The following is a 15,768-nucleotide window of genomic DNA, read 5'->3' as shown; positions in this document are numbered from 1 at the left end:
CTACAGGTCACTCTGTGCCTCTCGCAAGTCTATCATCGAATCAATAACCAGAGAGTATATCCCTCGGGAGGAGCTATCTCACATCTATCCTGCTGCTACTGATGCTCCACGAATATGTGGTGCATGGGTAGGGGTACTCTCAACTCTTGCCGAGGGCCCCTCCACACGATATGACTGCGTCCTGTCTCCGGCAGTTACAGCATTGAGCTCATGTATCATGTCCAAATCGTCTACACAAAGTGTACAGGACTATTCAAACGCTGTTGAAGCTCTTCGGTCAAATGCGCAGGAGCTCAAAGTCCTAGATGCTGAATTTGCCGCCGCGATCATGTGCCTTTTCTTAGCTGAAGTACTTATAAATTCCGACAAGCGCTCTAGATGCCTCGCTAACATCTCTTAGGTCATGCTTCCAGACTCTCGCTTTGGTCTTGCAATGCATATCAATGGTGTGGCACAATTATTCCAAGCTAGTGGGCCCAGCATGTTCAAATCGGGAGCTCTACAAAGTTTGTTTGTGGGCTTCAGGCCTCTATTTGTAGGTGCCCGAAGGAGATTTTAACTAGTTGCTGGCTGAGGTGTTGACTTGTCCCAGATGGTGCAAAGTGTCCAGTCACGAAAATCAGCATTCATGGCATCAAAAGATTGGATTGACATTCCGTTCTCCGCTTCTCCGCCATCACTCATGCAACAGTTGATAAACGTGACCCTTGTCCTGCCATCACTCCTTGAACGAGTGGATAATCTTGCCGAGCTATCAATTGCACCGCAGAATTCTGAAGTATCGGATTTATGGCAGTCTTTTTTGAATTTGGATTCACGGTTGGAAGACTGGGAGGAATCTCTGCATGAGCAGTCGATGTGGAGTCAACCCTTGGACTCAGATTCCAGGCCACCACTTCTAGAAGCTGATATCTGGTTTACAGACATCACCATGGCCAACTTTTACATGCATATTTGGGCATTTCAGATCATTTGCATCCTTGAACTCAGTCACCTAGCAAGTGTCCACACTTCGACGTCTTGGACTTTGCCAAAAGGCCCCAAAACTATACAAGCAGCTTCACGAAAGATATGCCTCAGCATGAACTATCTCTTACAGGATGAGATGAAACTCTTTGGGCCAGCTTCAGCAATGCTCCCTTTGCAGACAGCTTACAAGGTGTTCAGTGAGGATAAATGCAAGTACACCTGTGAGCTGAAATATCTCGAAGGAATAGTGGATTGTTTGGTCAAGAAAGGACTCAAATCAACGCCTGACATTGTTTATGCCTAATGTTTCTAATTATATCCTGAAAACCGAGCAAGGCACTATGAACGATTGGATCGGTCATTTGATATGCCATGTAGTTATCCCGAATGACATCAACCCTGTGAAATGGAAAACTCATAATTTCGATACTGAGTCCTTCGATATGTTCATCTACCCCAGTCAAATTTTGAACCCGACACAAGGCTTTCATTTGTTTTAAACAATAGGCCGATCCATAGAATCTGGACACAAAGGCCGTGTAGTTTGCCAAAGCAAAGATAACTCCGACGTTTGTACGGAGTAGTAGACCTCGGTGAGGCCCCACTCAGCCCGTGACGTGTAACACCAGGCCTCTCATTCCAACTCCGCGCTCTCCCCAGGTTTCCCACCTTCAGATGGAAGTGATCGCTTTGATCTTACCTCTTCATTCCCTTTCTGCCTCATACCTTTTACTGCAGTGACCCTTCTTGTGTCTCCACCAATTTCCGGCCTTCTTCCACGCCCAGAATGAAGATCACGCGCCAGTGATTCACAAACGGAATGGAGAAAACACGAGTTGCTAAGGTTGGTCCAGCCTGTCGGAGGCGATTTGCACTTCTCACTCACAATATCACTCCAGGTTGACAATGTGACCTTGACTCGCCGCGGTGAGCAGGTTGATGGTACCCTCCATCTCACCCCTCACCACCTCATCTTTTCGCATACCCCCACGATCTCCCCCGAAGATCAAATCAAGGGCGTGACAGCAAGACCAAGAGAGCTTTGGATCACATACCCCATCATCGCATTTTGCACGTTACGACCGGCCCCCGCGGCCTCCCGCCAGCTCTCCTCCATCCGCCTCCGATGCCGAGACTTCACATTTGTCTGTTTCTACTTTGTGAATGAGTACAAAGCCCGAGAAGTATTTGAAAGCATCAAGCAGTGGACATGCAAATCGAGCCGTATCGACAAGCTATACGCCTTCAGTTATCAGCCTCCCCCACCAGAGAAGGAGTTCAACGGATGGGATCTGTATGATGCGCGCAAGGAATGGGCGCGCCAGGGTGTGGTTGACAACGGGCAATGGCGTTTGTCAGAGATAAATGCAAACTACGAGGTACATCCCAGCGACTGATTGGATGTTCTGTGCTAACCATACAGTTCTCTCCCACCTATCCCGCTATTATACCCGTTCCTTCGTGCATCTCCGACAATACACTTAATTACGCGGGACGGTATCGATCTCGTGCAAGAATCCCTACACTGTCATACTTGCACCCAGTCAACAATTGCACCATTACCAGAAGTTCGCAGCCGCTGGTCGGTGTTCGCCAGAACCGGAGCATTCAAGACGAGAAGCTTATGTCCGCCATATTCTTAACATCTCGTTCCGAACGTCCGCTGGCTGCTTTCTCGCAGTCTCCAGAGAAAGAAGGAGGTTCCAGCCACGGAAGTCCTGAAACAAGTCAGGTGATGGTTCCGGAGTTGAACGCCGAGGAATTGGAAGATGACCTGGTGGCTGCTGCCGGTGGTGACTTGGAGGAGAATCGGTCGATATATGGCGCTCAGCAATCAAATTTGATTGTAGATGCGCGGCCTACGGTTAATGCATTTGCGATGCAAGCGGTTGGACTTGGTTCTGAGAACATGGACAACTACAAGTTCGCCACCAAGGCATATCTTGGGATTGACAACATTCACGTCATGCGGGACTCGTTGAACAAAGTTATTGATGCTCTCAAAGAGTCAGATGTGACTCCGCTCGGGCCCAGTCGTGATCAACTCGCGCGTAGCGGCTGGCTGAAGCACATTGGTGGGATTTTGGAGGGCGCCAGGTTAATCACTCGTCAAGTTGGCCTTACTCACTCCCATGTTCTGATCCATTGTTCTGATGGCTGGGACCGTACCAGTCAGCTCAGTGCGCTCAGTCAAATCTGCTTGGACCCATACTTCCGGACACTGGAAGGTTTCATGGTTCTCGTGGAGAAGGACTGGCTCTCGTTTGGACACATGTTCCGCCATCGATCTGGCCATTTGAACAGCGAGAAGTGGTTCCAAATTGAGAACGAGCGCATCGGTGGAGACCCCAACCGCAGCTTTGGTGATGGTGGGGGTGCAGGAAAAGCCATTGAAAATGCGTTCCTCAGTGCCAAGGGCTTCTTCAACAGAGACAACAACAGCAAGGACTCCTTGCCCGATTCCGATGGAGAGCTTCAAAACTATGATTCTGACACGCCAAAGAAACCCGCTGCACCACGCTCAGGTCCCGAAAAAGAAATAACGAAACCGAAGGAGACGAGTCCTGTGTTTCATCAGTTCCTAGACGCAACCTACCAGTTGCTTCACCAATACCCATCTCGATTTGAGTTCAATGAGCGCTTCCTGCGACGCCTTCTCTATCATTTGTACTCGTGCCAATTTGGCACCTTCTTGTTCAACAGCGAAAAAGAGCGCGTGGATTGCAAGGCTCGGGATCGCACTCGTAGTGTTTGGGACTATTTCCTTGCTCGCCGAGAACAATTTACCAATCCTCTATACGATCCTATCATTGATGACCACCAAAGGGGCAAGGAGCGACTCATCTTCCCTCGGGTGAGTGAAACTCGTTGGTGGAATGAGGTGTTCGGTCGGACAGACGCTGAAATGAATGGGGTCATGAACGGACCTCGCTCTCCTGCGACACCCCCTTCCAATGATGATTCCACGGAAGGAAGCTCGATGGTAACAGGAATAGAGACTGCAGATCAGTCCAGCGATGGCGCTGGCAAATTCACGCCAAACGTTGCGTCTGCGGGTATGGCAGCCGTAACATCGGGGGTGTCCAAACTTGCATTCCCACCAGAACGCGACACGAACAAATCGAAAGAGCTGGAGGTTGAGATGCAATAAAGATGCTTCATAGGAGGCATCGGTGGATTTCGAGCATTGACGAGTCTTTCTTCTTTTTTTGTCTACCTATAGCGCGTTTGCGGTTGAATATCAATCATATTCAGCCTTTTATCAATAAAAGCCTCAGTGCCGCGCTCACGCGCGGCCAAAAAGACGACGATAGTTACTTGTAAATAGGTGTAGTTATGTATTAGCTCAATCTCATATTTCGATTGGTAAAGGAACAGAACTGTCATCAACTTTGGGATATTTTTTTTAACTGTCATTCTAACTATCTTTCTTAACTACTCCATACTCTGTCTTTTGAACTGTCTTTTAAACTGTCTTTTTAGCTGTCCATTCAAAGTTCCAACTAATTGTACATACAGTTAACATTCGATTGGTCGAACCTTCGATTCAAGCCAAGCCGTGAAACATGATTGGTCGAGGGAGCTAAGCCGTGAACAGAGAATTATACTTAAGGGGACAAGATCCCAATGACGTCGAGGCACCGAGTACCCCAATAGAGTTAAAGATGCCTTGGTGCCTTGGTGCCTGATATAGTGCCCAGGCTTTCCGCCTAGTGCCACCAAAACAGGAATAGCGCCGGAAGTCCATATCATGTGACTCTTAGGGTTATCTCTAGTGTGACCCTATTCCCCACTAAAGAATTTGAAGTGTGTTAGAATTGGAGGACTGTTTGAAGCAACTTTCGACCTACGACTCCCCTCCCACGACAACCCCCTCCCACCACCAAAGGAACGTCAAAATGGCCGCTGTTCAGGGTGCTATCTCCAAGCGCAGAAAGTTCGTCGCCGACGGTGTCTTCTATGCCGAGCTGAACGAGTTCTTCCAGCGCGAGCTGGCCGAGGAGGGCTACTCCGGTGTTGAGGTCCGCGTGACCCCCACCGTCACCGACATCAGTACGTCGCAACCCCGAAGAAAAGAAGGAAAAAAAGCCTATCAATATCCGTTCGATCGCTTTGGTGAAGAATTGGGCTGGACCGAAGAATACTGGGAGGCTCATCACGAAGGATCGACGGATATGGATTGGCATTGGGATTGAAGTCTTTTGGTGGATTGAATGCTAACGGATGATTCCTTCCAGTTGTCCGTGCCACCCACACCCAGGAGGTTCTCGGTGAGCAGGGTCGCCGCATTCGCGAGCTCACCTCCCTCATCCAGAAGCGTTTCAAGTTCCCCGAGAACTCCGTTTCCCTCTACGCCGCCAAGGTCCAGAACCGCGGTCTCTCCGCTGTCGCTCAGTGCGAGTCCCTCCGCTACAAGCTCCTTAACGGTCTTGCCGTTCGCCGTGCTTGCTACGGTGTCCTCCGTTTCATCATGGAGTCTGGTGCCAAGGGTTGCGAGGTTGTTGTGTCCGGAAAGCTCCGTGCTGCCCGTGCCAAGTCCATGAAGTTCACTGTACGTTTCGACAAGCCGCCAAACCAACGATGTTCGAATTCGCATGGAACTCAGCTAACACAATCAAACAGGACGGTTTCATGATCCACTCCGGTCAGCCCGCCAAGGAGTTCATCGACTCCGCTACCCGTCACGTTCTCCTCCGCCAGGGTGTCCTCGGTATCAAGGTCAAGATCATGCGCGGTTCCGACCCCGAGGGCAAGGCCGGCCCCCAGAAGACTCTCCCCGACTCCGTTACCATCATCGAGCCCAAGGAGGAGCAGCCCGTCCTCCAGCCCGTCTCCCAGGACTACGGTGCCAAGGCCGTTGCCGCCCAGCAGGCTGCTGAGCAGCAGCGTCTTGCTGAGCAGCAGGCTGCCGAGGCTGAGGGTTCCGCCGAGACTTTCGCTCAGGAGTAAATTTGTTCTTTACTACATTCCTAACCTAACCTGATACTCTACCTCACGCAATCAAAATTACATGAATGACCTTCAAGACCTTCATTGATATCTTAAATTGTATGGAAATGGAGTGCATTTGCGGGAGAATTGACATACGAGGCTGGTACACCAGATCTATAACCTTTTATCTTTACTTGGTGGCGCACAACAAGCTATGGAACGGAACGGTTTGATTATTATTGGAAGCTGCTTGACCGAATGTCTGATCTCTTGCAACCATCGCTGAACGACCTGACAAGCTTCAACCTTGGGAACGTCCACGGGTGGAGAAACCTCGAATCGGCATATAGACCAACAAGATACCCAGCAAAACCAATTGATACGAATATCATTCGGGTAACCAGATCCAACCTAGGCCAATCATTTCCTTCTACTATAATATTTTACAACTAGTGATAAATATACATGTGCCAAAGCCCCCCTAGTAACTACAGGCAGGCCCCGGATTTCAAAGCTGTCAGAGGGTGTACCAATGAAAACAAATAGAGAAGTAGGATCACTCAAGACTAGCTAGTCTCCTGTGAAATGCAGCCATCGATATATTCCAAAAACCAAATATTCACTATCCTCATTAATATTTTCAGACATAGATAAAAAATGCAATATGCAATATGAATATGCAAATGCAAAAAGATGTTATACATCTCCAAACGGTGAAATAAATAAACAATCTCCAAGAAATCAAAAGATGAAAAGAAAGAAAGAAAAAAGACATCCATATCCCTCGGCATTCTCACGTCCTCCCAAGCCTCTTAAAAAGCAGTTCCGGATCCCGGAAAGCCTCCTCTTGCATCCGTCTTAGCTCCTCGAGCCTCGCCAGTGGATTCTGTAGATCGCCACAATAAGTACGTTGCGCTAAGCAGAGAGGAAAACGCATCAACCGTGACACCCACCCAGTCTTCCTGGTCAGGGACTCCCTCCGCCGATGGCAGGGAGGTACTGTCCGCGCCGAGGGTGCGATGGATCGGCGCCGGAGTAACAGGTAGACTGGGGCGCTCGATCTCAGTCGGGAAGTCTGTGACCTTCGAGGATGACTTGTCGCTTGGGCTGGAGTGCGCGGAGCCCGGAGAGACGGCGGGCTTGCGTCGCGCTTGCTGTCGTTCGATGAAGCGCTGGATCTCTGGGTCTTCGTCCCAGGCGTTCGAGCGGTCGTAGGTGTTGTATGAAGTGCTGGGCTCGTAGGGAACACGGGTGTACAGTGGTCCTGGTGTGGGAGGCTGATTGTGGAAAAGACTTTGTGGCTCGGTGAATGGTTGTTCGGGTTGATGGGAGGGTTCCTGGATGTCTTGTCCATGGGAAGTCTCTTGGGGGAGCTCCTTAGATCCCTCGTGAGTGGGCGGTTGGAAAGGTTTATTACAAATGGGCTCTTCGGCAAAGACACGAGTGGGCTTGGGGGCATGGTGTTCCCAGGGGAATACCGTTGAATGGCTTTCAGGCTCTGGTCTTGTGGTGGGAACTTGGTAGTACATGTTTTTCGGTGCCTCTGGGTAGGAGGATGGAGGCTGGAATAGTTGGGTATCTTCCGACATGAAGTAGGTCTTTTCCTGAAGACTCAGTCCTTCGGGTCTTGTGTTGGCCGGTGGTGGTTCCCTGTGAAGTGTAAGCACCAGTCTGAGGTATGATACAATGGGACATATTGGGACCTACCTTGCAGGATTCCATTCGGATTGAGGTGCCTCAAATATCGGAACTTCAGGCGATGGAGACCGAGGCGGTAGGATTGATTCGGCGATTGGTGGAATTGGAGTCACTGGCTGTGGCTGATGAATGTAGTCACTATGACTTTGGTGATGTTGTGCTTGGTCATGGCCACCCTCGCTAGAGGAGTGATGGTGTGTATGCGGGGCTTCGTAGGTTTCATGGCTCAACGGTGGTGCAAAAGCGATTGGCGCAGCATGAGGCGCTGGCGGAACAAAGGTCGAAACGTTCTCCTCTCCGCGAACATATTGGGGGACCATACTCAAGATGGGTATGGGTGCCGGCGTATGATGTTCTGTGTGCTGAGTTGCCTGAGAATGTTCCGGCTGGTATACTGTCTGCGCATGGGTGTGCTCGAACAAAGACGCCTCCTGCTGCGGATCTTCATGGTGTGAACTAGCAGGTTGGTCGTCTTCGCTCTGTGGGGAAACATGGTATGGTTGTGGCCATGCCCCAGATGCTGCGGGCGGTTCGTGGTGAGCCTCCGCGGCGTCATAAGATCCTTGCTGCGGTCCGCTCGGCGACACCTATAGATGTCAGTAAAATTCACATAAAGCGCAATCCCAACTTACATATGGTAAACGATAGTGCTTGTCATAGATGGCCCACCACCGGCCCAACAGCTGGTTGTACGGGGAATCCAAGGGAACAATCTGCCTCGGCATATTCCAAGGCTTCTGAGAACCAATGAAGTGGATAAGACTGATGGTACTTTGAAAGTGTTTGTACGCAGGAATGTACTGGTAATTGGCACTGGGCGTGCAATTATACGTGAAGCTTAGCCTATGCCAGTCCCGGAAATGCATATTCAGCAATCCCTGGTCGGCGCCATCAAAGCTAATGCCTCGGTGCGCGAGAGCCCGGAGCGCATAATAGTCCTGCAGATTGGGTCGGAGGACCATCAGTCCACTATTAAAGCAATCCGGCCAGCCAACATCGGGCGCGGCTGCAAAGTCCGCCTCCAACGATAATAGCTCGTCCGGGGCTCGCAGAGCCACCACATCACAATCAATATACACTACCCGTCTGTATTGCGTGAGACGCCAGAGTTCAATTTTTGTGAATGTGGCGATGAGGTCAGGGCGGTCCATCAGCCAGAGGTTGGCTGGTGTGTCGTTGACCATTGAGGTCACTGGGATAAGCTCGTCATAGACCGTCTATTGGCAGTGTTAGATCGGATCACACCCTCGGGGTAGAGACTCTCGTACCCTTAGCTCATCAACGGTCGCCGATTGTAATCTGTCGGGTGTAAACAGGGCCACGAGCTTTGCTTTCGATCCATTGTCGCGCAGGGAATGGGCAAGGACCATCGCACCTAAACGATTAGCGATTGCAATTGAATGAGCCGGGCGTCACCCACCTGGCAGATAATGATCACTCAATAGCAGCTGCCTTGTCAGCGCTTCATCGTGGCGAAAAGAGGGGGGGTCACCCACCGTGCAGTAGACTGCATCCCCATTGGAATCCATCATGCCACTGAACAAAACAGGAGCAGAGCAAGAGGAAAAGACTTTCCGCGATCAATTCGCAAAACAGCGAGGATGGCAAAAGTCAGGCTAAATTTAACCTGTCAATTTACCAATGACAGTTCGGGCCGAATCAATACGCTTGTGGTACCTGAACCGGACACGACGAAAACAGCGATCCTTCACTGCATACCCGTGCAGTGTGTGTGTCCTTCGAGAAGTGAAACGGCCCAGGGGGAAAAAAGAGGGAGAGTATGCGAAACAAGAAGAGGTACCAAAAGGTACCAAGCGCCTAAGAAACAAAGTGGAGAGGTTCCCCGTTCCCCCTCACCGGGTAAATCATCTTGTTGATCTTCTTTTTCTCCGCTTCCGCCTGGGGAAGAACTTTAGTCTCGCCTCAACATTTCCCAATGGTGCTAGACTGGCTACTTTCTTTACTCAATGCCTTTCTTTCGAATGAAAATAATGAAATCCTCGATTCTGGCGTGATTGAAAACCCTTGGACCTCCTCCACTCTAACCATATCCAGTTTAACCCCCACGCCGTACGCGCACATAATACGAGGGGGTAAAACAGACTATGACTAGCTGCATTATCGCGAAAATGTCACCTGCACACCGGGATATGAAGTCTCCAGAGCAGCCCCGATATCCCCCTTCTCTCCCTGAACAGTCCACTCTACAGCCTTGATCAGAGCCGCCCGACTCTCTACCTCGACCGGAGTCCAGTGGCCCGTCCGGGGAAGTAGGACCACCTGCGACCCTTGCACCAGGAAATCACTCATACCGTCAAGACAGATTCTAGGATCGAGCGCAAGATCTTCCTTACCCCAGAAAACTGTCGTGCTAGCTTTCAGAGCCCCTGGGGGTCCTTCGTTGAAGAGACCCGCGCCACTGCTTGCGCGTCCGGCGCCTGGTGTGATGCTGTGAAGACTGGCGACGGTTTCAATGGACTTGGTCCAGCGCGCCGTGGAAGCATGGTGGCGGTAGTAGTTTGCCATATGGATGATGTGCGCGAATGCGCGCTCGTCTTGTAGGGTGTCAGGGTAGGAGTCACCATTGGCAGTCTTGGTCTTGGATTCCGCGACAGATGGGCCCATACTGCTCGCCATGCTTTCGGCTTTGTCTTGGGCGCTGAACTCGGCCGTGCCGTGCGATTTGATATGGATGCCTCTCAAGAGTGACAGATTACCCCCAGTCAGGAAGTAGTTGACGAGCGGGATGGGGAGTTGCATGGCGAAAATGTAGCCGGAGAGGAAGATTTGACGCAGCAGAGGGGAAATAGTTCGCAGTGCCTGCGTGAGGGGAGCACGGGCTTGAAGAGGGTTGCGCCAGGCGTTGCCCAGCATCTTGTTGGATGAGAATAGCAGACGCCGGATGTTTGATTCGACCAATTTCATCTGGACAATTAGCTGAGTAAGGCTGCGGGTAGAATTGAGCATACCGAAGGTCCGTTGGACAAGATGAAGCGATGGGCCAGAGATGGAGCTTCAGCGGCCAGTCGCATGGACAAGACGCAACCCCAGTCATGAGCAACGATCACGGTCTTCTTCTTGTTGCTCTCGACATCTGTGTCCACACCATACTGTGTTCGCAGAGTCACAATGAGCTCAGTCAGCTTCTCCAACACGTTGGTCGCATTGTATTTCTCCAGGCTGTCGGTTCCTCCATATCCAGGAAGGTCAATGGCGACGATCGACACGGCCTTCTGTAGAGTTGGGTTCTTGACGATGTGACGCCAAATGGCCCAGCTGTCAGGGAATCCATGGATAAAGATGACCAACGGCTTCCCAGAGTCAATGGTTTCCGGGGTGTTTGGAGTATCGTTGCTCAGGAAGTGAAACTTGAATCCGCTCTGCAGGGTCAAGAGGTGATGGGAAAGACCTTCGAAGTCCTTTGATAGATTCCACAAGCGATCACGAGCTATTCTGTCAGCGCATCCTTACAAAGAAGACTGTCACTATATCTCACCGAGCTGTAACTCCAACTTCTCTTTTTCTGTGGGCCGTTTGAAGTAGGTCCCTTTCGATAAGGATGATAGCGAGTAGAGGGCGATTGTGAATAGGCCATAGGCGAACACAATGATCCCCGTCAAAGCTCGAGATAGAGATTTGCCCATGATGGAAGTTTCATAAAGTCAAGTCAACAGAGGCAAGAAAAAAAAAAAAAAATAGGGTATCACAAGCAAAGAGAAAATGTCTCAATTGTGAGCGATCTAGTAATCTAGCCGAGGTTGCGTCACTCCTTAGTAAGCGATAGGAAGAAACACCTCCAGAAGCTGGAGGCGATGGTCTGAGGAGCTGCGCAAGAGAAAATGGAAATCAGCCAAGCTCCATATAAATGTCTTACGTGTCTCCAGGGCTTAACGAAGCGTATGTTTGCGGTTGCATGACGCTGTCGGCGGGTATCTGCAGGGGGCGAAACCGACTATCATTGCCCAAAGCGATGTGTCAAGCTCTACACGTCAAGTAGCTGTGAACTATTTGGCCTACTGCACTCCGTACTCCGTACATATATGAACATGTTGTTCTATAAGCACCGTAGTATATTATACAGTTTCCAGGCTATGGGCCATCTCTTCATATGCAACCAAACATTATTTCGGGGCAAAATCGAATATAGGAGGGTATTAGCAGAAAAAAACAAAACAAAAAGAACCAAGAAAAAAAGGGCCATGATCTCGTCGAAGAATATACAGGTCAAAGAGTGAATCCCAATTGGTCGCGGTTATCATCGACCAAGCGACCGTATCTGTGAAAGTCAGTTATCAAGTTCTTGAACTAGGCGGAGGGATGACTTACTCCAGGAGCAATCGGAAGAACCAAACCTCCAGATCTTCGTTGCGTAGTGTTTTCTGGGCCCAGTCCTGGCCCTGACTGGCAATCTGGCGAGCAGAGCTTGAGCCATCTTTGGAAGTGAAGTATCGCATGCTCTCGAGATACTCATTACCCTTCAAGCTGAGCGGCACGTAGTGCACCCAAGGCTTCAACCACTCGTCATGCCATTCGCGGAAGATCGCGATTTTATAGACAAAGCTGTTGCTGTGCAAGAAGGCATGGAATCGCCCACTGAAGGCATTGCCGTCGATGTCGACCAAATACTTGTGTGCCCAGGCATCTTGCTGCCCGGTCTGCTTGAAGACCCCGAAGTATTCGGTTTGCGCATTACAGTCGTCCGGGTCGCACTGCCCAATGAGTGTGAACTTGACGTCGAACATCTCCTTGTAGTTGGCCTTGGAAACTTCCTGCGACACCCATGAATCATCCTGGTGGTTCATGATCTTGCTAGTGCCCAAGGCGTTGACGTTGCCGACGAATTGCTGCCGGTGCTGTCTGCGCCAGCCACCTGCGCGCGAGAATCCACCGGTGGTCGACCCACGCCAATACATGCGGTCGGTCTTGGAGTCCCATTCATAGTCCTTCCTTCTATCGTACGGTACCTTCTCGGCCCAATACCAGGGACTCGGGTAGATGATGTCCTGGAAGCTGGAGATCTTGCTCTGCGAGAAGACGGGGAACAGGTCGTGAACAACGTCAAATGCGTTGGGTCGGTCGAAGAAGCCGTATGTATAGCGGAGTGAAGGCGTGTTGCAGATGTCGGAGGCTGCCGTCGTGTTATAAATAAAGCCAAATTCACCATAGGCGTAAGGATCGACGTTGTCCGGGGCATCGTCGTCGAGGGAGCGTGCAGGGCTGTCGACAGGGCAGGAAATTCGGGAGTTTGTCCAGGTCGGCTGGTGCGCGAATCGGTTGAAGCGGGTGGTGCGCACCCCGTCAATGCGATCGCCCTTGTTGAGGTCCGCGGCACGAGCAGACCACGCATTAGTGGGGGATCTCTTGAATGAAGCAGGGATGATCTGCTCCTTGGCTGACTGCACCAGACGCTCCAGGTCCGCATTCGGGACGATCACGCGAGGCTCATCGTGGGTATTAAACACCAAGTCCATGTCCGGCAGGTACTTCACAAATGAAGCCATCATCCCCGCGGTAGCGTCACGCTGCCACTTCCGATCATCACCACCTCCGTCGGTCAGGGACACCTTGCCGTCACGAATCAGAACACCGAGGACCGCATTATCGAAGCCAAGAGTCTCGCGCGCTCGCTCACGAATCACTTCCGGTTTCAGGCCCCAGAACGGGAGGAGGGAGTGATAGATGGAGTCGAATTCATCGACTAGCTGTACGTTTTTCGACCGGGCGAATTCGAACCACTTGTCAAAGTGTGGTGGCGGGTGCATGTTGTACCGGCGTTTGTACTCCTCCACGGCCTCGGCCAGAGTCTGAGACTGGCGTGATTGCGCATTCTCAAAGACCTGCTGGGCATTTCCAATCAGACGCGAAATCGGGTGTTCCTTCTCGGGGGGATAGGTGTGTTGCTCCGCATGGCGTTGAGGGGGTTGGGGCGGTTCGAGAGGAGGCAAGTCTATAGCTTTAGGTTTCTCGGGCGTGCTTGAGGATCGGAGGAGCAAAAGAGAGAAGATGGCAAGTACACCAATGGCAAGCAATACAATCAACCGTTGGATTCGCATACTGCCATTGGAGAGAGGCATGAAGGAGAGCTGGAGATGGTCAGGGAGGGTTCTCCATCAACCTGGAGTCGAGACTATTGCCAAGACTTCTAACGTAATCGCAAACAATGCACTTGTCTCAAAAGTCTTTTGAGGTGAAAATTGGTGGAAGTCAAATGTGCCTTGAATATTTAAGTCTCCTGTGCTGAACCAGTGCTTTTCCAAGGTTTCCACTTCAGTGTGGCGTTTGCAGGGGCGGCCGACCAGCCAGTCATGTAGGAACACATAGATTAGCCCATTTTCAAGATTGTGGAATGTACGCAGTAGGTGTGATGTTGTCAATTAGTTCTGGCATTAAAATTCAATTGATGTTTGATCTATAACCCAAGGGTCTGAGTACTATATATAAACACATAAGCTTTTGTGGGGAATATCATGTCTCAATTCATCATAGGCAACAGCCAAAATATATGAAATACGGGGGTGTATAGCGCCTAAGGGTCGGAAAGTGTGTGGGATACACCTGGGCAGACCGCGCTGTCGACGGCTTTCTACCAAATGGGAATTTTCAGGTTGGTGTTAGTGAAGCTATTCCAAGGTTCCAATCAGCTAAGATATCTTGTAATTATAGATTGAAATATTCTGGGTGTACTTTTATTTCCTAGCTATACGATCTCTTATTATCTACTACTTTTTTTAAAAAAAAAATTACTTGAAATGATCAATCAAAAGAAGACACGAAAAAGGATACGAAAAAAGACATGAAAAAAACTGGACAAGAAGAGCTTGAGAGACCTGAGATGATAATTTCTTAAAGTATCACAGGTGTCATAGTAACTAGTCGAGATAGCACTCCGAAGTTACCACCAGGTATCCTCACGTAGCTATCTCAAACATTTTCCGACCCTTGGGGACTATACGCCCCTGTATACGAAGTGAACCAGTGGACACAGATACTGCACCACAACAACTAATTGACGGCGATCCTTGGAAGTGCTGAAAGTGTTGCTCAAAAACAACATTAGATAAAGACTTTGATAGGTTGTCTCCTCTCATGGTCCCGCAAACCTCCAACAATGGAGGGATTCACAAGCAGGCATTGTGCTTCCGTAGGTGGGCGGAAATACGCCTTGATGAGCTCCCATGCCGTAGAAAGAAGATTGGTAACGCCTCCTCCGGCAGAGACAGTGCGCTCATACGCAGATTGAAGGCCATTGAACAACATCCAATCGGTGCCTACACCTTCGTGAATATGCCCAAAGACATGCAGTCTTGGTTTCACCCTCCAGAGTGTCCGTAGTAAATGAGCACAGCCAAACTTGAGTAAGTCTAGATGGGCGAGTGGTGGGCCATGGGTGATCAGTATGTCGATTCCATCTGGTACTGAGCTTGTCCATACGTCTTGATCCTGGGGGTATTGGAATGCCCAATTACCATGGCGTATAGTGTAAGGACTTCCATAGACTCGAAGCTGACGACCATTTGAACAAGAAAATGTTGTTTCTTGATTTTCTAGGTAGGTGATATTACCCCAGTCGAGTTGAGCCCGCTCAGAAGCTGCTTGGTTTGATGAACCATCTTGTGCTTCATCAAGTAAAAGCTCATGGTTGCCAGCAACTACGATTTTGGTAGAATGAGGCTGAGCGTTAAGCCATGTGAGTGCCGCTTGGAGCTCTTGAAAAGACCCCGATTGTGTTAGATCACCTGCATGGATCAGGACATCTCCGTCTGGAATACTGATTTGAGTGTTGTGAGTATCGGAGATGCAGACAATAGCAATAGGACGTGTGACTGGGGTAGCTGGAAGGGGCTGATGCCAACTGTAAAGCTTCTGTGCGAGGAAAACACATGGGCGAGCGCGGAACCTTTGCCATGGCCCGGGCCGCTCTCGAGTAAGCATTTCGTTTAAGGCGGACATGGCGAGAGAGACCCAAGATGCTGAATTAGAGAAAAGCAAGCGTGTGTATCAGGGGTCTGTCTGGGTGTTGTGTCAACTGGGCACAAATCCATGGGTATTTCCAAGGTTTTTACATACCAAGAATGGCTGCGGACGCAGGAAACTCTTCTCTCTGCCTACACAGCTTTGGATACCCATGGACCTAGTCCGTAGATGGCCCCACATGTGCGCAATGATGAT

At 50.2% G+C, this 15,768-nt stretch overlaps 7 protein-coding genes across 7 annotated transcripts; 3 read left to right on the top strand and 4 right to left on the bottom strand.

Annotated features, from left to right (window-relative positions):
- Positions 1-217: 217 nt before the first annotated feature.
- N7506_005885 (uncharacterized protein) lies at positions 218-1,273 on the top strand (the record flags this gene model as incomplete). The annotated part of the gene is made up of 3 exons (XM_056955178.1): positions 218-349; positions 401-535; positions 593-1,273. 3 exons carry the CDS (start codon positions 218-220, stop codon positions 1,271-1,273), a joined length of 948 nt encoding a protein of 315 aa, XP_056809512.1.
- A 516-nt stretch (positions 1,274-1,789) lies between these two features.
- On the top strand, positions 1,790-4,120 carry N7506_005884 (phosphatidylinositol-3-phosphatase YMR1; the record flags this gene model as incomplete). The annotated part of the gene is made up of 3 exons (XM_056955177.1): positions 1,790-1,813; positions 1,869-2,348; positions 2,393-4,120. 3 exons carry the CDS (start codon positions 1,790-1,792, stop codon positions 4,118-4,120), a joined length of 2,232 nt encoding a protein of 743 aa, XP_056809511.1.
- Positions 4,121-4,868: 748 nt separating this feature from the next.
- On the top strand, positions 4,869-5,919 carry N7506_005883 (40S ribosomal protein uS3; the record flags this gene model as incomplete). Its single annotated transcript, XM_056955176.1, has 3 exons — positions 4,869-5,022; positions 5,208-5,521; positions 5,593-5,919. 3 exons carry the CDS (start codon positions 4,869-4,871, stop codon positions 5,917-5,919), a joined length of 795 nt encoding a protein of 264 aa, XP_056809510.1.
- A 794-nt stretch (positions 5,920-6,713) lies between these two features.
- On the bottom strand, positions 6,714-9,131 carry N7506_005882 (uncharacterized protein; the record flags this gene model as incomplete). Its single annotated transcript, XM_056955175.1, has 5 exons — positions 6,714-7,551; positions 7,609-8,186; positions 8,232-8,816; positions 8,868-8,974; positions 9,020-9,131. 5 exons carry the CDS (start codon positions 9,129-9,131, stop codon positions 6,714-6,716), a joined length of 2,220 nt encoding a protein of 739 aa, XP_056809509.1.
- Positions 9,132-9,717: 586 nt separating this feature from the next.
- N7506_005881 (alpha/beta fold hydrolase) lies at positions 9,718-11,243 on the bottom strand (the record flags this gene model as incomplete). Its single annotated transcript, XM_056955174.1, has 3 exons — positions 9,718-10,524; positions 10,569-11,047; positions 11,096-11,243. The coding sequence occupies 3 exons, from the start codon at positions 11,241-11,243 to the stop codon at positions 9,718-9,720; spliced, it is 1,434 nt and encodes a 477-aa protein (XP_056809508.1).
- A 580-nt stretch (positions 11,244-11,823) lies between these two features.
- On the bottom strand, positions 11,824-13,673 carry N7506_005880 (putative capsule-associated protein CAP1; the record flags this gene model as incomplete). The annotated part of the gene is made up of 2 exons (XM_056955173.1): positions 11,824-11,875; positions 11,926-13,673. 2 exons carry the CDS (start codon positions 13,671-13,673, stop codon positions 11,824-11,826), a joined length of 1,800 nt encoding a protein of 599 aa, XP_056809507.1.
- Positions 13,674-14,652: 979 nt separating this feature from the next.
- On the bottom strand, positions 14,653-15,549 carry N7506_005879 (metallophosphatase domain-containing protein; the record flags this gene model as incomplete). Its single annotated transcript, XM_056955172.1, has 1 exon — positions 14,653-15,549. The coding sequence occupies one exon, from the start codon at positions 15,547-15,549 to the stop codon at positions 14,653-14,655; it is 897 nt and encodes a 298-aa protein (XP_056809506.1).
- Between the last annotated feature and the right edge of the window lie 219 nt (positions 15,550-15,768).

The sequence above is a fragment of the Penicillium brevicompactum genome (genome assembly GCF_028827555.1).
Source record: "Penicillium brevicompactum strain IBT 35665 chromosome Unknown utg000005l_segment0_segment0, whole genome shotgun sequence".
Taxonomy (NCBI): Eukaryota; Fungi; Ascomycota; class Eurotiomycetes; order Eurotiales; family Aspergillaceae; genus Penicillium; species Penicillium brevicompactum.
This window is presented reverse-complemented; position numbering and strand designations above follow the sequence as displayed.